At 39.4% G+C, this 24847-nt stretch overlaps 2 protein-coding genes across 3 annotated transcripts in view; one reads left to right on the plus strand and one right to left on the minus strand.

Annotated features, from left to right (window-relative positions):
• NHLRC3 (NHL repeat containing 3) lies at positions 1–11083 on the minus strand. Its single transcript, XM_417084.7, has 7 exons — positions 10482–11083; positions 9173–9331; positions 7360–7507; positions 6649–6849; positions 5177–5268; positions 3578–3690; positions 1–2778 (listed from the first exon to the last, which is right to left on the minus strand). Exons 1-7 carry the CDS (start codon positions 11046–11048, stop codon positions 2550–2552), a joined length of 1509 nt encoding a protein of 502 aa, XP_417084.3. The 5' UTR covers positions 11049–11083; the 3' UTR covers positions 1–2549.
• The window catches only part of PROSER1 (proline and serine rich 1), a 21178-nt gene continuing 7191 nt past the window's right edge, over positions 10861–24847 (plus strand). For both annotated transcript variants that reach the window (XM_417085.8, XM_004938742.4), the window contains exons 1-10: positions 10861–11513; positions 14167–14232; positions 15254–15322; positions 15612–15706; positions 17380–17473; positions 17988–18098; positions 18730–18813; positions 20132–20210; positions 22618–22713; positions 22836–22880. In XM_417085.8, coding sequence (XP_417085.1) covers positions 11469–11513; positions 14167–14232; positions 15254–15322; positions 15612–15706; positions 17380–17473; positions 17988–18098; positions 18730–18813; positions 20132–20210; positions 22618–22713; positions 22836–22880 — 784 coding nt within the window. In that variant the 5' untranslated portion in view covers positions 10861–11468. The remainder of the gene's footprint in view (positions 11514–14166; positions 14233–15253; positions 15323–15611; positions 15707–17379; positions 17474–17987; positions 18099–18729; positions 18814–20131; positions 20211–22617; positions 22714–22835; positions 22881–24847) is intronic.

Here is a 24847-nt window from a genome sequence, read left to right on the forward strand (position 1 = left end):
TTTCACAATGGTAAATTCACAATTTATTTTACCAAATTATCCTATTATGCAATTTTTCAGAGATCAATTTCAAGATGATATGTAAGAAGACCTTCACAGAATAAGAAAGTGCATGTATCATTTTTGTAGTTTGGCTATGGTCACAAAAGTGAAAAAGGAGTCTGAGAATCTCATGCTGTTTACATCCCTTCTTATCACAGATACCCAATCCCCAAAGGTAAGGTTTATTTTGGCACCATGGCCCATCTCAGTAAATTCAGACAAAATGGGATGAAAACTTCCCATTTCTAGGTGCTGCAAAAGGCCACATAAAAACATCCACACAGCAAACTGAAATGTACATAGCTAACTTGTTTGTCAGCATCCAGAAGTGCACAATTCCTCCACAGAACACAAAAGAGTGTTCCCAGAAAGCTTATAGTTTTGCTTGAATGGATGCAATAAAGAGAAAATATAAATAAGGATGAGATGGCATGAGGAAGAATCAACGTGTTTGGACCCCTTACAGCATCAAGATATGCTCAAATACAGTTAATTATATTAGTATTTTTAAAGATAATTTCACCTTCTGTAGGTAAAAAATAGCTCAATTGCACAAAGAGCAGAGATCCCTGAGCTAGTGGTGACCTAGTTAGAAAATCCACGTAACACACTTCAAAGCTATGTGGATCTGCTGAGGTCGAGAGGAAGAACTGCTATCTTTTCAGCTAATAAACATCGCTTATCAGCTGAAATTCAATACCATGCAAATGATGGATCATATTTGCTGAAGTCCTAGTTCCAGGGCTGGCATGAGGGCAGACAGGTTAAACCTGCCTTTATTATTGCTGATCCAGCCAACAGCAAAGCATTTATATCACAGAATCATAGAATGGCTTGGGTTGGAAGGGACCTTAAAGAGCATGTTGTTCCAAACCCCTGCCATGGGCAAGGATGCCCACGTAGTACGTTAATCTCAAATAGTGCTGAAATCAAGGCATCAGGCTTCACAGCTCAATTGTTTCATAAAAAAAGAAGTATGAATCTGGCTTTTTTAGACAATTTTCCCATCTGCTGACCCAGAAATGTTGGGATCTTAGATTGACACCTGCCAAATTAAGATGCATTTGCTTTAAATGACATTCACCAACATGGATACCTGCAGAATTAATATGTTTCCCTTACTCTTTCCCGAGGAAGTAGAAAAAAGAATTGCCTTTATTAGATTAGCATTAAATTAGTTCCACACATTCTACTGTGTGGAAACAAGAGAAATCCTCCCAAATGTTTTGAAAACCTAGTAGATAAACATGGAATGTGGGACCATGGCTTTAGAGAGGTATTTGGTGACTCACTCTAAGGCTGCCAAAGCCTTTTTCCCCAGTTCCCTTCCTGTACCCATTTCCCTTTATGCTGTAAAGTGAACTAACATAAAATCTCATAGAAATGTGTAAAGAAAATGGAACCACTCTGGACTGGGAATGGAAAGAGATGTACTATACTGGTGTTCCTATTCAGAAAAGTAAGATGATTACACAGTTTTTCTTCAGAACGGAGTTTGGAGACATGTTAAGATGTCCTTCAAAAGGAAGAAAATCTAGACATTAATGGAGTTGTCTCTTTGGGGCAGTGAAAGTCTAAGTGCAGAATATAAAATGGTGAAGAAAAATATCCCAAATCAAAACAACTGCTAACTGACTGAGCTTCAATAAGGATGGGAATCGTGTCTCCCAGGCCCCTAATACTGTTTAAGAGTTTCCTAGCAAATTCTGATTTCTTTACCACGAGCAACTTAAATGAGTTGAACTCCAATATGTTCCACTGTGAAATCTCATTGAAGAGAAAATTCATCCTGATAATAAATCAAATTAGATTAAGAACAGACATAGTTAAGAATTAGTATTTGGCTGCTGTGCATATACTTTTAATTTAGTTTGACATTCCTGATGTCATTTTAACTGTAGCCTATTACAGGCTTGACTGCTTCAGCTGCAAGTGAAAACTTTGATTTCACTGCAGATATTATTAGCTACTCAAGACAGATGCCAGGGTCAGCACTGACACCAGCATCCAGCAGCATCTTATTCAACACCGTAATGCATCTCCGTATTCAGAGCTGGGCAGTTTCAGCACAAAGACAAAAAAAGAACTGAAGAAATGTTATAATGAGGTGTTTGACTAGCAGAAAATCAATCATTTATATACTTCCCTCAGATCAGTTCTGACCTTCATTTAACAACATACATGCAAGTCAAGTATTTGAGCCCCAACAGGAAGCTCTATACACTAATTAATACATTTTTCAGTGTTAACAAAATTTTATAAAATAAAGACACTTATCTTCCTGTTTCCAGGAAAAGGAAAAGCCATCATTGCATTACTCAAACGATTAACAGCTCACGACCAAGTACTTTCCCAGAACTGCAGCAAGAACAAACTCTTCTCCCTAGAGTTCTGAGCACAGTGTTCTGTGCTTGTGTAAGGAAACTCAAGCTACAGAAAATTCAAGGAAATGTGATCATAGGTCTTACATGTCATACAGCTTGTGCCACAGCAGTTGTGGGAAATCATCAACTTAAGGGTACAAATCTTTGCACTTGCTGGGCTCCAATTTCCGCAATGTAGATTGCTCCACTCTTCACGTCTACATCTACAAGGTGTGGCTTGGTTTCATCTGCCAGCTGGATTGTGCTGACTATAGCACAGTCCCCAATTTCGCCAACTGGTGGTGCTGCCAAGATTGCCAAACGGTTGATATTCAGGTGAGCTACAATCAGATACTTGTAATTGCCAGTAAATCTGTGAGAGAGAGAATGATGCACTCAATATGACATCTCACATTAACACAACCACGCGCTTTAAAACAAATATAACCTCCACTTAAATACTGAAGTTTTTGAATGCTACAACAGACCTAATGCAGTAAGAGAATTAACTTGTAAACGTCTCTTTATGTGTCGCTGCTCCCTGAGACAGATTAAATTACTACAGAAAATTCATTCAAGACAGTCTTTCATACAATGATTCATAGAATCATAGAATGACCTGGGTTGAAAAGGACCATAATGACCATCTAGTTTCATCCCTCCTGCTATGTGCAGGGTCGTCAACCACCACATCAGGCTGTCCAGAGCCACATCCAGCCTGGCCTTGAATGCCTCCATGAATGGGGCATCCACAACCTCCTTGGGCAACCTGTTCCAGTGCGTCACCACCCTCTGGGTGAAAAACTTCCTCCTAATATCTAACCTAAGTCTCCCCTGTCTCAGTTTAAAACCATTCCCCCTTGTTCTCTCATTATACACCCTTGTAAACAGTCGTATTTCCTTCTGTAAAACCTGCAACAGCAAAGAAAATACAAGAACTGCAAAATGAAATTCCCATTTCTGCACTTTAATCCACATGGCCTGTTATAAAACCAGAATTCTGCTATCATATCAGGATACAACTATGCACATCTCTGCATGCAATTAGGACCAGCTCCCTAGCAGTTAAACTGGTTAACTACTTGTCATCAAGCACTATCAACATTATCACTCACCATGATTCACTTTTATTTATGTAATTGCACGGTTGTAGTAGAACTGTTTGACAGTACCTGACAGAATAGGGTCCATCTTCTAAAAAGCAGCTGCTCCAAGCCCCCAGCCACTCCCCTGTCACTTTATCAAAAACCTGGATTCTTCTGTTGTCTCTGTCTGCAACCCATACCTATTAAGAAGAATCATGGTTGTTCACAAATAGAACAAATTAAACACATCAGTTTCTTGCATAAGCAAAGTATCCTGAAGTAACACCTAGGAAGAACATCACATTCAAAGCTGAATCAGTAGGTGTGACTTCCAAACAAGTTCTCCACATACAGCAATTATTTTTGAAGTACTTGAGCAAAGAAATCAAGGCCCTCTCTTCACTTTTGTAGCTCTGACACGGGTATACTCAATATAACGGTAATATATTCATACCTCCAGTGAGGACATATGCACACCTATTGAATTCTAGAAACACTGCTCTGTCTCTTGCTAAACACTTGTTTTTCAGCAGTAGTATCGTGATCCAGATCCATGATGACTGCATGTGTAGACACTACTACGGTAAATTCTACTACAAATATCGAGCAACTTCAGTACTATGACACTTTCAGCATGTTTTGCCTCATCAGTTTTGTGGAGCTTCTCTCTGTTCACCCTGTAACTGAGTTCACAAACACTGTAAGGTAGCAATACCAACAGTCAGTTCCACTGAAAGCCTCACATTTTCTATTATCATGAGCATTTTAGCTGTTGACAACTTGTCTGTCGGATAAGTAAGCTTCATCACTTTTCTGGGACATCACCCAAAAGGGAGAAAAAAAACAAGTTTACCCAAGATCCTTCATCACTATTTTTAAATGAAACACTGCTACAGCATTCTCTGATTTCTTAGAAATTGACAATGATTTCTAATCTAAGCTGATAACCAACACCACTTTGGCAATAAGATCTCAGCCCACCATAATTGCTGTCTTTGACTGTATGTACTCACTGTTCCCTTCAACACAAAGTTGCTGTTTCTTTCCTCTTCTCCCTCCCATCCTCCCAGTTTTGGCAGATAGGTTATTTTTATAATCACTTCTTACTCTGGTTCAGACAGCATCTATAGAACTGGCTGAAAACAGTGACTGAAGATGTAGCCAAGTGATCTTATTTTCCCTTAAAAGTATTAAGAACAGCCAGGGAAAAAATAGATTATGATTTACATCAGAAAGAAGTATAATCTCAAATGCCTTGAGGTGTATGTAGAAAAGGACAGATGCTCACAACCAAGCCAGAGTCTTGCCATTCTCTTAAGCTTATCTGGAGTTTCCAAATATGAAATTGAAGTCCCCTGAAGAAATTTAAGTGCTCGGGCAGTTATCTATTACAGAACAAAATTCTCCTATGCTCCCACAATAGCAACCTGTTAGAAACTGTATAAGGAACATTGCCAACATCCATGCAACAACAGACAGTAACTAGTCAGGACTCTTGCACCGATCATGAAGGCATCCACCTCAGTAGAATCCTCACTATAAAACTTTGGCTCATGACTGCTATCACACTGGAAACTGTAAGGCACAGCAGTTCAAGGAAAACAAATACAATTTTTTGCGTTGTTCAAATTCATCTGCCATCAGAGTCGCTTATACGTAAAAAAAAGTTCTCCTTTTATCCTTTACCCGTCCAAAAGGGTCCACTGTCACACTGTGAGGGATCTTGAACTGGCCAATACCGGTTCCATTTTCTCCACTCAGCCATATCTCTTTATAATCTGAACAGAAGGCACCAGATGAAATAAAATAAATAAATAAATAAATAAATAAAATAACTTCAGGTTAAAGTCATTCCCTTACAAAGTTATTTTTAGACATTCATAAAAGATGGCATTTCTAAACCCAGAATTCAAAATACAGCACTCCTGATATGTAAAACTAAGAAATACTGCAACTACTGCAATGATTACTGGATTGTAATTACTGGTTACAGCATCACGGTTACAGAAATGCAGCCACTACTGCACAAGAGCCAGTCAAGGCTCTGTTAAGCACTGTATTAAAAATAAATAAAAATAAAGAAACAGCTCAATGATGATCATACTTCTTTGTTTATTAAATTCATGTTCTATATTTGTTACCTGGCAGTTTCGAGTCTATTCTGAGTTTTAATAATTTATTATTCTGCATGTTAAATGTCACCTGACTGCTTTACGAAGTGGATGTTGTAGTGCAAAGGAGAAATTGTAATGCCTCAATTCTTCCCCAGCTGCAGACAGGCACAGACTCCTGACTCACTGCCCTAACCAACACTGATCATCTGCTGGAGAATATGAGTAAGTTAATTAGAATCACACAATAAAAGCATCTCTAGACACCATCTGGCTCAACCTGTCTCTAAAAGTAGAACTGGTAACAAATCCTGATAACAAATCAAAACCTGGGGTTATATCAGGTTGGTGGTATCAAATTCTGAGTATCTCCACAGGTTGAGACTGCAAAGGCTCTCTGGACAAACTACTGATCACCACAGTCATGAATCTTTCTCTCCCAAGATCAAACTGGAATTCCCTTCTTTTGCAAGTTTTGTTCATTGTTTCTTATTCTTCACAGAGAACATCCAAGAAATGTGCCGCTCCTTCTCTATACCCTCCCATTAGTATCCTGCAGACAGGGATAAGAACCCACCTTAGCCTTTGTCCCTGAAGCCTGAACAAATTAACTCTCTCAGCTTCTTGTCATCAACAATTAGGAGATTAGTTTCTACTAAAGGAGTCTTCAAACTAATATTAAGCAGCAGCTCAGCCTAGTCCCCACTTAATACTATTCTCAAGTTGTTATTTAAAATCAAAGTTAATGGTCACAAGTTGTACCAAAGGAGGTTTAGATTAGACATAAGGAAAAACTTTTTCTCTCAGAGGGTGATCAGGCACTGGAATGACTGCCCAGGGAGGTGGTGGAGTCGCCGTCCCTGGTAGTGTTGAAGAGGCGTCTGGATGAGGAGCTACGAGATATGGTTTAGTGGCTTGTGGTAGCAAGGGTAATAGGAGGACGGCTGGACTAGATGATCTTGTAGGTCCTTTCCAACCTTGTGATTCTGTGGTTCTATGATTCTAAGTTTTAATTGCTACCTGCTACAGAAGAGTATTTTTCCATACCTTGGGAAAGTTTGAGCAATCTGTTATTCATTCCTCCATCTCCATCCACAATATACATCTCTCCACTCTCCTCTACAAAGATCTCTGCTGGTTGATCAAATTGCAGGGGATTCAAACTTGAGCCAGCGTTACCTGGCGTGCCCAACACCTGCAGAAGTTTACCAGAAGGGCTGTACTGTTTCACAGTGTGCCCATATTTCCCTGAAGAAAGATATTACAAAAAAAAAAAAAAAAAAGTGCACAAATATCTTAACAAACAAAATGAGAAGTATTACAACTGAAAACAAAGATTAAAAAGAAAACCTGATGTTTGCAAGTGAGATCAAAACAAGTAAAATTCTACACTGACAGTATGACTATGGGTTAGTGAATCCACAGGCTACAGCAGTACTTATCCATCATATTAGGGTCACCAATCATAGGTAAAGACAAGCTTCACAGCTACAAGGTATTTTTATCCCTGATTCTTCTCCTTTGCCAAAAAGAAAAAGTGCTTGCTAAAGATAGAAGCTACAGACACACAGCACTACTCATAAACCTTCAGAGTATTTTATGCAGCACTTGAGTAGTTTGTTCAAGGCAAGAAAAACACAAATCTGCTTCAGAGTTATCTGAAAGCCTTACTTAAATAAATAAGCTGTTTAAAGTAATTTATACATGACTTGCATTTTCTTTCCTGCTTGATACTTCCCACATCTCCACCATGCTTACCTGATCCAACATCTGTGATCCATACTGAACTATCTGTTGCGGTGTTTAATACAAAGATACCATGAGGCATTTCAACTGTATCATTCCAGGAGTAAAGAAAATAGCCTTCCACTGAGAATACAAGCACCTTTGGTATATCATCTCCCCTCTGAAAAGGCAACAAAAATGTATTAATAAAACAGATTAACCAAGTAATGATACTTCTGAAAATTCCTCTTTGTAATTGCTTGCAATGTTTCATGAATCATTAAGGTCACTTGTCTGGTAGTTTTCATTTTTGTCCAGCTAGAAAATGAAAGAGAGAAGGATCTAAATTTAGCACATAAAACCCACCAGTCATTCTAGACTTTCAACTTAAATCACACAGAGATCAATTTTTGGAGCAGCCAAGCACCCGCACTTTGAACTGTGTTTTTAAGTTGTTGATGAAAAACACGCAAGTAAAATGCAAGTATAAAACAGGCACAAAAAACCTAACTGTACTGGTTAACTGCATGGTACTGAATTACTCACACCATGCTCCATAATTAAATCCCATCAGCTTCTTCAGAGAGACCATCTTAGCCATGAATCTAAAGATGCAAATGTATGGCACAGGATAACACATGTAGCTGAATTCTAATTACTGTAACCATGTGGTGTTGATTTCATGGGACAGAGGCTGGAAGTGGAAGGGGACAATTACCTACACCAGAACTACATTTTACACTGCAGTTGGAAAAGATGCTACTGTAACTCAATTAAGCCAGATCATGTGTTCATACCAGAAAAAAAAAAATCATACTTATTTTTTTTAAAAAAGCACAAAAGTATGCTCCCAGAACTGCTTTAAAGAGTGGTTGATATCCTTCTATTGTCACTAATTTTAATAAAATAATCATTTTATACACTTTACAGGTTTAGTTATTACATTAAAATTACTGGAAAGTACATGGGATGCTTCAAAAGTAATGCCTCCTGTTTTATTCTGTTGGCCTACAATGTCAGAAGGCAGACAGGATGTTGGTGGTATCACAGTGGAGGTTGAACCTTCCCACCAATCCTGCGTTACATTTTGCTGCTGTGCAGCAGATGGCGGCAGAGGGGCAGTCTGACAGAATGGTGTCTGACATGGGAGTGCACTTGAAGCAAAGGTGTGGCACTGAATTATTCCACGTAGAAAAAATGGTATCCAGACATTCATCAACACCTGCTGAGTGTTTACGGAGCCCAAACAGTGGACGTGAACACAGCGAGGCAGTGAGTGGTGCATTTCAGCAGTGGAGACACGACGGTGGTCACCTCTGCTGGTGCAGGTTTTTCCAAGCACAGCACGCAGGCTCTTGTTCATCACTGTTGAAAATGCGTAGCTCATGGTGGTGACTGTGTTAAAAAAATAGTGTTCTGTAGCTAAGAATTTGCTCTATCAAATAGTGTTATTCTGCCCATTGTGTCTCTTGTTCTTTTTATGGAAGTTAACAGTAAACAGGAGGTGTTATTTTCGGAGCAACCTACGTGCATGTTTCAGCCTCATATTTATATAAATACATAAAACATTCTATATACAAAATTTTTGGTACATACCCTTTTACACTACCTACAAATTATACATATAATACATGCATATTTACATTTACAGATATATGTCATTATAACTGTTTATATTTATGTAAAATGCACACATGATAAGTATATATACAGACATATAAATGGATAACAAAATAATAGAACTATCATATGTGTACAACATAATAATTTTTTAATGTAAAGCAGAAATACTGAAGGCAAAAATGCACTGGGTTAATATGAAGAGAAATCTAGCATTCTCACTCACTTGTCCCACGTAGACCAAACCGTGAAGAGAATCAACAGCAACACAAAACGTCTGGCCACTGAAGTACTCTGGAATTTTAGGCCAGCTTATGTCCAACTTGTACATCTGTTGCTCTCCATCTCCCTTCCAAGAAGAGAAGTAATCAAATGCTTTTAACATCTGAAAATACAAAAATATGTCTCTGTTAGCAGTTAGATTCTACGACAGTGGGACGTTTGCTTACGTCCAGTTTCAACAGATATGAAGATTGGAAGAATCAGCAATAGGAAGTAACTTATACAGAAGCATCGTAAGTGGATTGCATTGAATCACAGAATCATTAAGTTTGGAAAAGCCCTCTAAAATCATCCAGTCCAACAGTTGACCCAACCCCACCATGCCCACTGACCGTGTCCCTCAGTGCCACATCCACACAGTTCTTGAACACCTCCAGGGATGGTGACCACCACCTCCCTGGGCAGCCTGTGCCACTGCCTCACTGCTCTTTCTGAGAAGTTTTTCCTAATATCCAACCTGAGTTTTTTAGGTTAGAAAGGTAAACAGAAGCAGGTCTGCAGCTACAGCTCTGATGAACTGCAAATGAGGTAACAAAGCTGTTTGGGTTGGGGAGCTCTGGAACTGGAAGGCGAAGAAAAAAACCAACAGGAAAAAAAGTGCACATGAAGCAGGAAAATGTCTTAGAAATGAGGAAGCTTACGAGTGTAGGAACAGCAAAGCTCAACATAACGTATACATTTTGAAACATAACAGAGAAAAGACTGATGCTTCTTGGTTGCATTTTTTCAGGTGAAGGATGGTAGAACAGTGTGAGTATGAGCAGAGATCTGTGCACGGACACAGAAGGGTCAGGGCACAGCCATAAAGAAGCAAAGTGGCAGTCTCTGGGGACCAACATCTCTCACCTCTCCTGTTAACATATTGGCTACAACAGGGGTACCCTGAGCAAACGGGGCTGGGAACAGCACAAGAATGGAACACCATAAAGGAAACATCTGGAGAAGCGGAGCAGGGAGGAAGCCTGACAGCAACGAGCACAGGGTCTGTCTCTTCACAATTAATAATCAGTCTCTTCAAAGCAGCGTTCATTTGGAATTCCCTGACAAAGCGTCGCCCGGCTACGCATTTACCTCATAACAGCTGCGAAGTCATGAATAGAAATTGCTACCTAACAGCCCTAAAGCGGGAAAGGCGCGAACAGGAGGCGGACAAAGGAGAAAATAAATGAATAAATAGATAAAAAAACTTCCTCCCCGCATCTGGCTGAAGAAAGGCAGACAAACCCCGAGCCCCGCGGCCGCCCCCTCCCCACCTGCGAGCCCCAGAGGAGGCCGAGCAGCGTCAGCAGGGCGCCAGCCATCACCAGCCGCGGCCCCACCGCCTGCTTCCGCCCCATGGAGGCAGGGCGGGCCGCGTTGCCATGGCAGCCACGTGACCGCCCTGCCCAGGCCTGAGGGGCCGGGATACGAGGCGATGCCTCCGCACACTGGGCTGCCCGAAACAGTGCCTGCTCCCCGCCGAGCGGCTGTGGGGCGAAGAAAAGGCGAAGAAACCCCATGAAAGGATTCAGCGTTTTGAAAAGACACTCGGGGGCTGGAAAAGCTTCGAGCCTGGCTCTCAGCTCCGCCATTTTGTTCAGGCACTGTTGTTGCCGACCGAGATGGGAAAGGGCTTTCCGGCCGCTCTCTGACGTCATAGGTGTGCGCCCGGGACAGGCGTAGGAGCAGCGGAGCGGGCAGTGCGGGCTGTGCGGCTTCTTTTCGCTTTGCCTCGCTTCGCCTCGCCCCGGCTCCTTTCTCACTGCGCCGCTGAGTCTCGCTTCTAAGCGCTCGGCCGCGCTCAGCCTCTGCAGCCGCCAGAGCACAGCGGGCGCGGCCATGGCGGCTGGCAGCGCTCTGCGGGCGGGCGCGGGCCTCGGAGCCGCGTGTTGAGGGGAGCGGCCCCTGCGGCCGTCCTCCCGCCGCTACCTCGGCCTCCTCCCTGCCCTGCTCTGCCCACCTCCTCCCGCAGCGCTGCGAGCGGCCCTGGGCCGCGCAGAGGCCGGGGCGGGTTGTGGTGGGGCGGCGAGCAGCGCCCGGCGCGCTGCCTTTGTCTGCCTCCGGCAGTGCTGAGGGCCGCCAGCATCCCAGGCCGCTCGTCTTACGCTGCTTATTTTAACCTTTTTATTTAAACTTACGTATTTCTGGCTGCATAAAGACTCTCGTTGAAGGCTTTAACCTAGATTTTTTTTTTTTAACTTTATTTTTTTGCGATTGTTTTTCCTTCTGTTCAAATACCTGCACTGAGTGGACTAATAAAGATGGATAAGAAATCATTTGAAACGGTGCTGGATGAAATTAGAAAGGTAACTTTTCATTTTGCATCTTAATTTAACCATCTGATGGTAGAACAGTTCTCTCGATGAATGTTCCACATTAATTTGTGTACTGTAGTCATCATTTGAGGCTTAAATAAAGACTAAATTATACCTCAGCTTGGAAAACCGTAATCCAGCATTGCAGGTGCATCCTGGCCATTGTATATAGCAGTGTGAGGCAGCTGTGCTTTGCTTGTTCTGGTTGAGGTAGTTCTGTTTTCTCAGAAGACTGAGCCAATATCCACACTGTTAGCGTAGAACTAACGAGATGTGCTTGGAGAATGCTTATTTGGGGTATGTTTATCATAGCTTTTGAATGGCAATAAGAGCCAAAATAACCTGTCAGCACATCAGTCAGGGTGAAGGGATGCTTGGCTCATCCAGCTGAAGAAGTGAGGTCATAACACGAGGTGTATTTTATGTGCCACCTTTTATATGTACTTTTAGGGGACAGAATGCACAAATAACGCACCATGGTGAGTTTCTAAGCTGCATTCTACTTGCCATATTCAAATGCCTCCACCAGTTCAGGAGCGTTTCCTTCCTCCAGGTTGGTCCATCTTCTGAACTCTGGTGATGTGTCTCCTGTTACAGAAGTGCTGAGCAAAGTACTTGCTTGGCGTGGAAGGCAGAGTTACAGATCTGCCCTCCTTGCTCCCTGACAGATGCTAACGTTTCCTTCTGCACAGAGCTCTGCTTTTGAAAGGGAAGCTGGAGATGGATGGCTGGGGCAGTTCCTAAGAGCTGCAAAGGGAAAAGGAGACAGGAAAAAAGAAGTGTCAGAATCCTTTAGGGTCGCTGAGAGATGGAAGCTTGGGTCCTGCCCTGTGTGGGAAGTTCAAGCCTGGGTAACTAGTTGGGAGGTTAAGCAGAGGTGATGAAACATTGCAGAGCTGGTATGTGTCCTGTGATGTGGAAGGGAAGGGTATGCACGAGGTGTTGTCCTTATGAGGGGCTGTCTAGAAGGGACCATTGACTCAGTACGTTATGGTACTAGAGTGTGCAGCTCCTGCTTGAGATGCAGCAGTGGCCGTGGTTGGAGTTATTCTTTTGGGTGATATTGGAGGACAAAGTGCTTTTGCACAAAAGTCCCAGTGGTGAGTCTTTGTTGACACAGTGGCACCTGTGGGCTTTTTATATAAGGTCACTTTCATAAACTTCTCTTTATAAAGCAGGTTGGATATTGGGCATATATATGTATACGCATATGCTGTATAACGAGCTAAGGATATGACACAGTAATTCCAGGATGTGGATTTGCCTCTTAACCTAAGGATTGTCATGGGAAATATGGGGATAAAATGAGGGAACAGCTTGCACATGAAGGACTTTTTCTGAGAATTGATGGCAGAAAGGAGCAGTGTCTCAAACGTTACATCTGCATTGCAGCCCTTCAGAATACATTCTGTGATTACTAAATACTGCAGGCCAGAGGATTTTTGGCATGGGATGTCAGGCATTTGTATTTCCTGATGCTATCTGCCTGTATTCCTGCAAGCTGGATTTACTGCTCATCTGAGGATCAGTGCTGTGCTGTCTTAATGCTAACCGTGCTGCTTCAGTGTAACCTTCAGCTCTGTCTTTGTTGCTTTGTTTAAACTTCATGTGGAAGAACCTTCTTTATTATGTGACTCATAAGTCAATTGTGTTATACCTTCCGTTTTCACTCCTACAATTAGCATGAACAAATTACTTGAACGTCTTAATGTGCAGCTTTAGTGCCGTATTTCCCCATGCATATTTATGGTAACTAAAAGAAATAAAATATCTTATGCACAGTGAAACAGAGTAATGCCTTTTATTTGTTTTCTTATCGTGAAGTTATCAACTGTCAGATTATTTGCTGTATGACGTGCTCGCTTTGTGTGTTTGGTTGGTTTTTTTTCCCCCCCACAAATATGAGAAGAGAAGGAAGGGAAAGGAAAAGAAACAGAATGAAGAGAGAAGTGTATTTCCCCTCTGAGTTCAGTGATTCTGATAGTCTCAGCCTCATAAAGAGGTATAGGAGTTTGCCTTGGAACAGTGTGCAAGTGGGTTCTGTCCACCTGTGCTCCTACAGGCAGACTGCAGTGACAAAGACCTTCACTTCTGTGTGGAAGGACAAGGGAGGAAAGAGGAAGAATAGGGGCAGGTTTTAGGTCTACAATACGACAACAAAGCCCCCTGGAGTTAACTTTTATCATGTACTTCATTCTGTCTGTTGCGTTCTTGTTTCCCACTCTACATAAATTCACTGCAGTAAAATACTCAGCTCATTATTTTACAGGGAGCGTACAAAGAGATTGTATGAATAACAATCTATATTATCTTTAACATAATGGTGATGTAAACCTTAGTGGCAAAAATAAGAATGAATGTTACGTTTCTTTCAGTATAGCTTTAAACCAAAGCAACATGAAATGAAATGAACAAAAGAAAGTATTTTTTAAACAGGAAATTTCAATGACCTCTCTGCTTTTCGTTGTTCCCTTCATTAAGGAGAATGCAGTCACTTAGAAATATTGCAGTTAATGGTGCAAATGTCATTTTGCAAGGTCAGATGTATTTTTGAGATTAATAGGTTTGTCTAACATGACTGTGCTGTAATTATAATTTTTGGGGGGCTACTTAAGTGTCTTTTTTCTTTTTATGTATCTTCTAGGCTGTATTGACTGAATACAAATTAAAAGCTATTGAATATGTTCATGGATACTTCTCTAGTGAACAGGTAAAGTCAACACAGTTACAGATTTAATGGGAGCTGTTGGTTTTGTCTATTCAGTAATATAGAATGTTTTTCCACTCATCTAGAGGCTGAAGCGACTTACTTCCTCATTACTATATCAACATTAATCTGTTAAAAATAGTTTTAAATTCTTTTGTATTATCAAACCCAGTACATTTTAGCTCCTCTTGCGTGAGGAAAATTAGGGATTCCAAATCATGGAATTTGGAATTATTTTGCATAGGTTTTCTAAACTTTTAAGTATACAACTGCTGCCTTCCAAGGGATGGAACACCTCCCCTATGAGTATGGGCTGAGAGAGCTGGGGCTGTGCGGCCTGGAGGAGAGAAGGCTCTGAGGAGAGCTGAGAGCGGCCTTTCAGTATCTAAAGGGGGGCTGTAAGAAGGAAGGGGACAGACTCTTTAGCGGGGTCTGCTGTGACAGGACAAGGGGAAATGGTTTCAAACTAAAAGAGGGGAGATTTAGACTGGATACGAGGAAGCAGTTTTTTACAGTAAGGGTGGTGAGGCATTGAGTTGCCCAGAGATGTGGTGGATGCCCCATCCCTGGAGACATTCAGGGTCAGGCTGGACGGGGCTCTGAGCACTGAATCTACCTGTGGATGTTCCTGGTCACTGCAGGGGAGTTGGACCAGATGACTTTTAAAGGTCCCTTCCAACTCAAATAATTCTATGGTTTTTGGTCCTATTTCTACCTTTTTGTTTGCTTTTCTGCTTCCTATGTACTGTGGGAATTGTGTATATATAAAAGTAAATAGTGAGGAATATACGTCTGTTTTAAGTACTTTAATAGAAAGTCTTCCCTTCGCAACACAGTTAGGAGCCTGTTTGGATGTAAAAAGAGTGTTAGGTACTGATGGACACTGAGGTAATCAAACATCACACACAGACTTGTGTATTTAGCTGTATAACACCGTACTCTGTGAATGTAAAGAACATACTGATGCTCTTAGCACCATTTATGAATATGCACAAAAGATTAATTGGTGGTCTTTCTGATGCAGGTTGTTGAGTTACTGAGATACTTCTCCTGGGCTGAACCACAGCTCAAGGCAATTAAGGCTTTGCAACATGTAAGTTCTTGTGTAATAATCTTGAGGAATATGTTCTCTCTTTTAATCTCATTTTAAATTTGTGATGTTTGCATTTGCAGCTCCCCTTTAATCGTCTGTGTATCCTCTCCATCTCTCTTTCTGTGGTCTCATAGTGTGAATTCACATAGAATCTCCTTCTCAACGAGAGGGAAAGAATATTAAACATTTACTGAAGTACATGGTACATTACTGTTATTAAGTTCTCCATTTAAAATAATTGTGTTGCATTATTTTATATATGCTCTTTTCTTTCTTGCTTGCTTGTCAGAAAATAGTGGCAGTCCCGGCATCAAAAATGGTTAATATTCTCAACTGTTTCACATTCAGTAAAGATAAACTTATCGCCCTTGAAATCTTGGCTTCGTAAGTATCTCTCATGTTGTTTGCCCTTAAAACGTATTTGCTGTTTTTACTAATGTTTGAGTATGTAAAACTTAATGTATTTCTAGAAGGAAGAAGTTAAGGTAAAGCACGTATCTGCTATTGATGGGACTTTAAAAGAAGAAATGCTCAAATCTGTAGTTCATCTGAGTCTTATGTATGCTGCTTCTGCCTGCTGGAAAACTGCTCCTTAGCCAGTATTTTTAGAGCAATCTTCAGATCCTCAAATGATGAGGTCCTTAAGCTTATTCCTATCTACTGAAATGTAAAAGGCTTGAGACCAGAGTGTTCTGAGCATTTACTCTTTTGCATTTGAAAAGTCCTCTGGATATTACTTACGTAGAACTGTGATAAGTGCTTCACTCAAATTGATACATTTGATTTACAGATCTAATGTCTATAAAAGATGTGTAGATATAACAAGTGTCTGTATGGAAAGCTGTTTTTTTTACTGATCACATCTGCTTCAAAGGATCTACCTTTTACAGTTGTATATATTGAAACTGTTCTACCTGGTTTAGGGGATTTTTTATATGAAGTGTTTTGTTTAGTTGTTTGCATTGAGTATGTCTGCCTTGCATACGAACATTGTAGCTTAGAGTTAGATTGAACATTCTGAGTGGTATAAACTTACGATATAAACATCCATAAAACAATGAAGACTGATGATATTAGGCATGATCTTACTTTTAGAGCTGAGGTGTGAGAAGCTGTATGAGTGCTGCTGATCTCTTTCAGACCAAAGCAAAATAGGGTAGCCTAAAGGAAGTTCAGTGCTATAATAAACTAAATCATTTTTCTTCTTGAAATGGGATTGGCGCTCATAGGCTCTTCTGTTGCTACACTTCAGCTGGTGTGATCATTCACATTTTAATACAGTCTTTCAGGTATTTTTCATGGCTTTATTTGACATTCTGCTGATTGTGTCTATTCTAATGGTTTCCTGCTTTGATTAGCTGTCCTTTAAGTGGCTGAATTGTATTTCCAGTATCTTGGTGGGAGCATAGTACTTGAAATCAGTAAAAATGGTGTTGTCAGGGTTTTGAACAAGACAAGTGGAACCAGGCATTAGCCTTCCTGTATGTGCAGATTTTGTTCTCTGTGGTGTGTCTAGCTTCTTTTTTGAAAGGGGATCAAGGGAAAAGGAAGGGTACTTTTGGAGGTATCTGAAGAGTTTCTTTGGCACTGCAGAACACGGGTAGAGTTGCCAGGAGTTTCAGCTTATTTTTTCTGGAGTAAGCAAGATGAAAATTTGTTTACCTGTCAGGCTAGTAAGCAGCAGTGACAAATGGAGTAACTGGTGGTTTTCTGCTGTGCTGGGAATTGTAGGCTAGTGCCAATTAAAATTTTCTAATGAAATACTGTGATTCAGAATCCATTTTGTCAGCTTAGTTATTTTTACAGTACAGTATAGCCATCATTGCCCATTGTTCCATATTGATTTTGATGCTATGTTTCACTTACAGGTATGAAGTCTATACTTAAACCTAAGGTTTTTGCTTTAGTAATAGTAGTAATGTTACAATTTGAACTTTCTTTTTATTAATGAACTGATGGATATTGGCTAAATAATTGTTGATCATTTTTCAATAGTGCATTATTTCTGATAAGTGTGTAGAATGACAGTAATCATTTGTCAACGTCTTTATTTGTAGCAACATTGTTGATGCTCAGAATTACCGCCTTATTGAAGATCTGTTCAGAATTAATATGTCAGAGAAGAAAAGGTGCAGAAGAATTCTTGAGCAGGTAGTCAAGATACTCAGTTTCTTTCATTGTGTCAAATGTAGTATTGTTTCTGTGTTTAACAGTCATTGTGGGGTCAGGACTTCCTTTGAGGACTGCCGGGAACTGCTGGTAGAAAAGAGGATGAAAGAAGCAGTTGAAGAAAGATAAGAACTATGTAGTGTGTATGCAAGAAAAGGGAAGTTTTTGTCAGGCATTTGGATAATATGGAGAAAGAGGGAGAGAAACATAACCAGTACTTGAGGAAACAATCTGGGTTTGTTTTAGAGAACACCAAGTGCTTAACCCTACATTCAGTACAAGCTGAGATGAGTTGAGTAGAGTTACTGAAAGCAAGTGGGACTTTGGCAGAACTTCACAAGGGCTATTTGGCAAGAAGATCTGACAGACAGAGACAAAGCTTTGAGTTGTTCCCCATAGATCGATTTATGCAGTCTACATGTCATGAAATATTAATGCATTTCTTTAAAGCATTGAATTTGATAGCAAGTAATGACCTCTCTTGATTATTTTGCAGGCTTCAAAAACGGGTTGTAAGGCTCCTCATGCTATGATATCATCCTGTGGCATGATTCCTGGCAACCCTTATCCCAAGGGCAAACCAAGCCGTATAAATGGGATTTTTCCAGTAAGCATTTGCTTTTCATGACGCTCTTGGTTTTGGATTCACTATAGCATAACCAAACTAGGATTCATATATATGTGAGGAAGAGTGGAGTTAAAAGCAGTGATTTTAATTATATCATCCATTTCACTCTGCATATTTTTCCTATTCCACTTCGTGTAAAGATTACTGCAAAAATAAGATACTGTTCATATAAGAACATTGTAAACTATAGCAGTATTTGGCAGAATGAGGAGAGGTATAAGGAACCTCACTGGTACGTAAGATGGCTTAATATGATCACTGCAGTACTACTCATAATAGAGTAGTTTTTGAGTAGTTGTATTTAGTATTTCCTGTGAACACTTTAAGGAATGGAAGTGTAAGTTACCATGTCCACAGATCAAAATTCAGATGGTCTGTTTTATATACATCTCTCTACAAAAGCCCAGTGTTATGTACCAAGCTATTGGAATGCTCTCGTTCAGCATTTAACTAGTCTATAACACCATTTGTTTTTCCCCCAAAACATGTGTTGCTTTTAAAATATTCAGAATCTCTAATGTAGTTCAGACATAAGGCAAATATGCCAGAAATTCTGTAGCAAGATTTACTTCTAAAGTAATCCCTAATAGTTGATTTTCTTTTGTTTCAGGGAACCCCCATCAAAAAGGATACAGAAGAATGTACTAGTGAAGGAAAAGGAATAGCAGCCCGTATACTTGGCCCATCCAAACCAGTATGTCTGATAAATAAGTACATGAAACTTCTAAGAAAAAAAAATCTAACCAAGTGCAGATTTAATACAGCTTTTATATGAAATGTTGTTATGTTTCAAGACTGTAGAGCAGCAATTTAAACAAAGCTGAGTGAAGAATAAAGATAATATGTTCTAGAATTTTTGTATATAGTGTGAATTGAATCAAGCTGTAGCTTAATCTTTGGGGAATAGGATTCTCTAGTGGATACTGTGTGTATGCTCATTCAAAGCAGAATTTAAATTACAGTAGCAGAATAGAAAACTGAAAGCAGTTTTAGTACTCTATTGTAAGCTAGTGGAATTTTTAGATCCAAATATATGCAATTTTATGTTTCAGTCTCTGGGGTTTTCCTTCACGAACATAAAAAATGCTTGCATCATAGAAATGTGAATTATGGAAGTGATTTAGGAAATTCTTGTTTCTTAACAACACAGTTGGTCTGTATTCAGACTTTTTAAACATGTGACAAACTTTCAGTGAACCTGATACTATCTAGAATTACTGTCCTAATGTTTTATTTCCACTTGTATTATGAGGTGTTTCCCACTAAGCAGTATTATTTTAAAGTGTAACGTAACCTCATAAGTATTTGTTAGTTTTAAATATGCTAAATCTTTAAAAGGAGAAATCAGTCCAAGACTGCAGAGTGTGGACAAGGCAGGAAGGAGTTCTCTTTCCCACTTCTGCTCAGTAGGTATTCCAGTTCCTAAAGGGGACATTTCATTACCTAAAGGGGCCTTACAAGAGATCTGGAGAAGGACTCTTCATCAGGGATTGTAGCAATAGGATGAGGGTAAGGGCTTTAAACTAAAAGAGAGGAGATTTTTATTAGATATTAGGAAGAAGTTGTTTACTGTGAGGGTGGTGAGGCAGTGGAACAGGTTGCCCAAAGAAACTGTGGATGGCCCATCCCTGGAAATGTTTAGTGTCAGTGTCAGGCTAGATGGGGCTTTGGGCAGCCTTGTCCAGTGCAAGGTATCCCTGCCCTTGACAGGGAAGTTGGAACTCAATGATCTTTCAGATTCCTTCCAATCCAAGCCATCCTACGATTACATTAAAATGTAAAGTTATACTAGTGATGTTTTTTTCATTCTCTTGAGAAAGAATAAAATATATGCAGTCAGTATGGATATTACAGAGAAATCTGTTATCATAAATATTTTCACTGTGGAGAACAGCAGTTCTGAATGTTAGCTTTCTGACAAAAATTAGGTAATGCTTTCACTATTCTTCCATTTTTATTTTTTTTTTATTTTTTATTTTTGTTACTGTTGTTGTCTGTTTTTGTTTATGTAGGCTCCATCAACCTACAATCCACACAAGCCTGTTCCATACCCCATCCCACCATGTCGGCCACATGCAACTATCGCACCAAGTAAGGCTTCTGTGTGTTTTTATCTTGATGCTATTGTTCCATCCATTTACCTTTTAATTAATATGTCAAGTGTCAGTTTCTCTGACCACAGTCAGAACTGAAATTGGCTTGTGCTACCTAAGCATGTTCTGGGTACTGGTTTCTGCCTCTTCCTGCCATGAATGCAAAGTTGATAAAAAGATGAATATATATTGACTTATTTTTCCAGCATCCATGTTCTAAGAAAACTTCAGTGTCCTGTTCTGAGAACAGTATAGTTCATTGATGGGAGACACTGTGTATTTTAGATAAGATTGAGTCCAAGGTTTGGACTTTGACTTGTTGCTGTCATGTCAAGCTTAAGATATGGTCGGGTTCAGCCCTACGCTGGATGGGAATATGTAGGAATTTGCTGAATAGCAGGGGCCTCTTCCTTAGCTGACCTCAGTAAAAGCACTTTGTTGTCTCTTCATCACAGTGAAGCACTGTTTCTAAAATAAAAGTTTAGGCATGAAGATCTCAGTCTCAGAATGGATATAGATAGCATTTGTCCCTGCCATATTGTGTTTGATCTGATTACTCCTAGTCATTTGCCTCACGCAAGATTGAGCCTTTCTTTATAAGCTCCTCTCTTTTTGTTCTGTTGCATCAATTGTTTGATTCAACACATTTGTGGTAGCAAGGCAATTAGTAGCACTTCTCTTGCCAGCAACTGTAATCCATCCACCTAAATGCTCTTCCTGGCAAATGACAAAAATTAGTGACATAGGCTTTGCTGGCAGTTTCTTTGAAGTAGGCCATTTCTTTGAAGTAGGAATTTGAAGATGTTATAAAGTTGGGCTCTGATCTTTTTGTGCAGCAGATGGAAACTAATTTTGATGGAAACTAATGATGGAAACTAAGTAAACTAATTCTAATTTTGCTATTCTGTGAAGAGCTCTGGTCTGCAAGCTTGCTTTTCACTGACGTCAGGGATTTCAGGGAGATTTTAAGGCATTTGATGAGAAAGCAAGATTATGTAGCATGGATATTAAAGGGTGAGTCATCTAACAAACATAATGTCTACAAATCTCTTTATTAAGAGTGTAGAAAAGTAGGCACTAGTAGTGGGTAGAGTAAGTCTGATGACTTGTGTCCTAGAAGTGCCCTACTCTCCAAAAAGCATAGAGGAAACTTGCAAACTAGCTCTAATTTATATTAAATAAATCCCATGTGAAATAAATTGGGACACAAAGTTTGACCTGTGGCTGCACATAAATACTAGTGCATATTAGGATATGAAGTAGTTTTCAAGGTCTCGGGACCTTGTTAAATTGCAACATAGGAACTGATGATAAATACATATATATATATGTATATATATATATATAAAAAATAATGTTTGATGAGATTGCAGTTGTTAATCTATAACTATTGAATCTGATTCCAGCAATATTTAGGAAGATTGGAATGATGTTTTATTTTCTGCCTCTAATATGTTTTGGTGTAGCATCCGCTTCATCTGAGACACAATGATTGTTAGTTTCTTCTCTGATTTTGGACCATGAATTGTCCTGCAAGAAGAACCACATGAAAGTATGAAATGAGAATGGATTTTTATGTCAAATCGCTGCTTTTTGAGTATTTTTTAAGTGGAGCCTTTTTCCCGTGAAGCATAAGTTTGTATATTCTTAAAACAGTCATTCAGGACTGTTGTGGATTGTATGTATATTCCCGTGCTTTAAATGCTCTTCATCAGAAATGCATACCATAGGTATAGCAGTTTGGGTTGCTCTAACCCAAGAGCAGTTCTGAAGAAAGGAAAAAGGTATTTTTGTCATGTTTGCTACAATAAGTATTTTATATAAAAATCCTCTGCTGTCCCACTTCAATCTCTTTACATTTAAAGAGACACTGAAGAGTGATGGATTGAGAATTTGGAATGCACAGAGATGGGACATCATTCTCCAGATTTTCTCGCTAGCAGTGGAGGGCCGGTCATGATCATCGATATGTTTGGCTCTTTTGTCTGTTAGGGCTTTTCATGTTAAAGGAGGAGTTGCATCAGCCTTTAAGTTAGGAATAGGAAAAAAACCAATGATTCTGCAGACACTGACTTTTTCCTCCCATTAAGTTCTTCAAGTGACATGGAAATGAAAGCAGTTGAAACCTGTCTTTTCCAGGCTGCTTCAAGGTGAAAAATTCAGAATTCAGTTTCTGCTACGTTCTGTTGTAAAAACAATTAGAGATCTTCTCTTCCTAAAACTTGGATCATAATGTGTGTCACTCAGACAGATAGTGTCAAAAAACCCAAACGATTAATGGCTTTGGCATTTTAGTGAGGAGATGTCTTAAAATCTTGATAATATTCTTTTTAAGGAAAGACACTGGGTCATTCAGATATGGTTTCTTCTGGCAACTAAGACGTTTACTGCATTTCTTCTTTTAGGTGCTTACAACAATGCTGGCTTAGTTCCAATGGCTAATGTCATAGCTCCAGGCTTACCAGCTCCTTCAACATACACTACTAATCAAGGGGTACCAGGTAAAGCGCGTATAGGTTTAAAAGTGTTGAAGATATTTTCTCCTCCTTCTTTGTTGTGACTGGATTATTCATTACTGGAGTTCTGTTTGCTTTACAATAACCAGCTGTTGTTCTCTGTTTAGAAAATGAAGACCTTTCCAGCCAGGCAAAACCTTCCCAAAATCAAGGTAAATTCAGATCCGCAGGGGGCTTATCATGTTGATTGTAACTCTGTTAATTGTTCAGAAAATGTAAATCATGTATTTGTTTAGTATGATTTTCACAAGCATCCAAGTATTTAATTGCAGATGAAAGATAATCCCTTGAGAACTGATAAAAATTCATTTCAGGCATTTGGCACTTACCGTTGTTGAAATATTAAAATCTGGCCTTTTTTGTTAGCTCATTAGAGTTTTATTTTCCTGAGCATCTATCTATATATGCATTTCAGAGTTCATATAAAAAGCTAAATCAAAATATGCTTTGCAGGATAGTGTACTGAAACACTTCATTAGTATTTTTTGCAGTTGTTGAAACCTTGGACCTCTATTTGAAAATCCATTCACATTTTAATTTCATATATTAGTTGCAATGGGAGACTAGGAATACAAAATAGACATATTCTTTGTTCCTAGTTTGTCGAAATCCATATCTAGAATATCTTAACTGTTAAATTCAGGTATGTCTACCTGCAGTTTTGTCTTGTGCTTTAAATTTCAGTTATTTTTGCAGAAGAGAGTTGTGCATGTGTTGGTCTGTATATGTGTGGTACTTGGTGTACTGAGGTTTGGTAATTGAGGTGATAGTAATACAAATAGTAATAATAAATCCCACGATGAACTGCTAGTACAAGAGCTTTGATAATGCTATGATAGCTTTGACAGATATAAACTAAGAATCTATTATGTATCGAGTCAGGCATATTAAGAAATACCCAAATAGATGATACGATTGTGATGAGTTTAGCTCCTGTAAAAACTTCTGGAGAAAAAAAAAACAATATTCATTTTGTCTTTTCTCCCCTGTGCTTGAGGATGGTAGAACAGAAAGGCTGCTGTTTCAAAGAATCACTTTATACATATATCCCCTTTAAGTGTGCATATAGTTTTACAAGGTAGTTTATACAGGTAAATCAATACGTTGTAAGGAGTCAAATAGTCTCTTAGCTGGGCAAATTCACTAACAGCTCTGAGTTCTGTTCCAGCTGCATTTCTCTGGTGATTATCTTTGCTGGGTTAAAAACTGTGATCATTAGGAGAGTATTCAGCTTGGAAATAGGATGAAGGAAAATAGAGAATCCAGAGCAGAGCAGTCTGGGTTTAGGTTTTTGGAAAAGTCTATATAAAAGGAAATGGCTTGTTTGCAATCTTTCTTACTTTAGAGTTTCAAGATGCATAAAACAGGAGTCTATCACATGAAGATAGATCCAGGATTTTAAAGATTCCATTTTTGGTTTAGAATTTGGGTGAGAGAGAAATCCAACCTGTTTTGGGCCTATGGGAGATGAGTTTGGCTGATTGTGTCAGTGATTCGCTTACAGTCGAACTGACCGTTTTTAAAGTAAATTAAAGTTACCAGGGTTGTTTTGGGAAGAATGATTAATTACATTCACATTCCACAGGATATTAGATGTAGAGATACCAAGGCTCTTGATGTGCCAGCCTTTGTAAAACGCAGCTTCTGCCCCAAATCCTGACAGTGTGCCTCCTTGTTTTCCTCCAGCTTGACTTATGTCTCTTTGACTTGCTTTGTAGGCTTGACACAAATTAATATTCCTAGTGTCAGGTGGTGGCCTCAATTATAGATGCCTGACTTCCAACTTCTAGCAATATTTGTTGATAAGGTCAAGTGACGTTGTTAGTTTAATACTGTAGTGTGATACATTAATTTAAAAGTGTACCTTCTTAGAATCAAAGTATGAAGGAAACACAGTGAAGAGAATGACCTGATTTTGAAAGAAAGAAAAATACCAGCACCTGATATCAGCTTTCTTCAGATGTTGACTAAACTTCTCTGAAATCATGACACATTGAATTAACTGATTCTGAAGGAAATTCTGACCTTCAGTGAGAGTGAATGCAGAGGAGCCCAGGTGATCCAGTGCCAATAGATACAGGTGTTTACCTGTATCACGTAACTATTCTTACAGAGTATA

This window comes from Gallus gallus, chromosome 1 (assembly GCF_016699485.2).
Source record: "Gallus gallus isolate bGalGal1 chromosome 1, bGalGal1.mat.broiler.GRCg7b, whole genome shotgun sequence".
Taxonomy (NCBI): domain Eukaryota; kingdom Metazoa; phylum Chordata; class Aves; order Galliformes; family Phasianidae; genus Gallus; species Gallus gallus.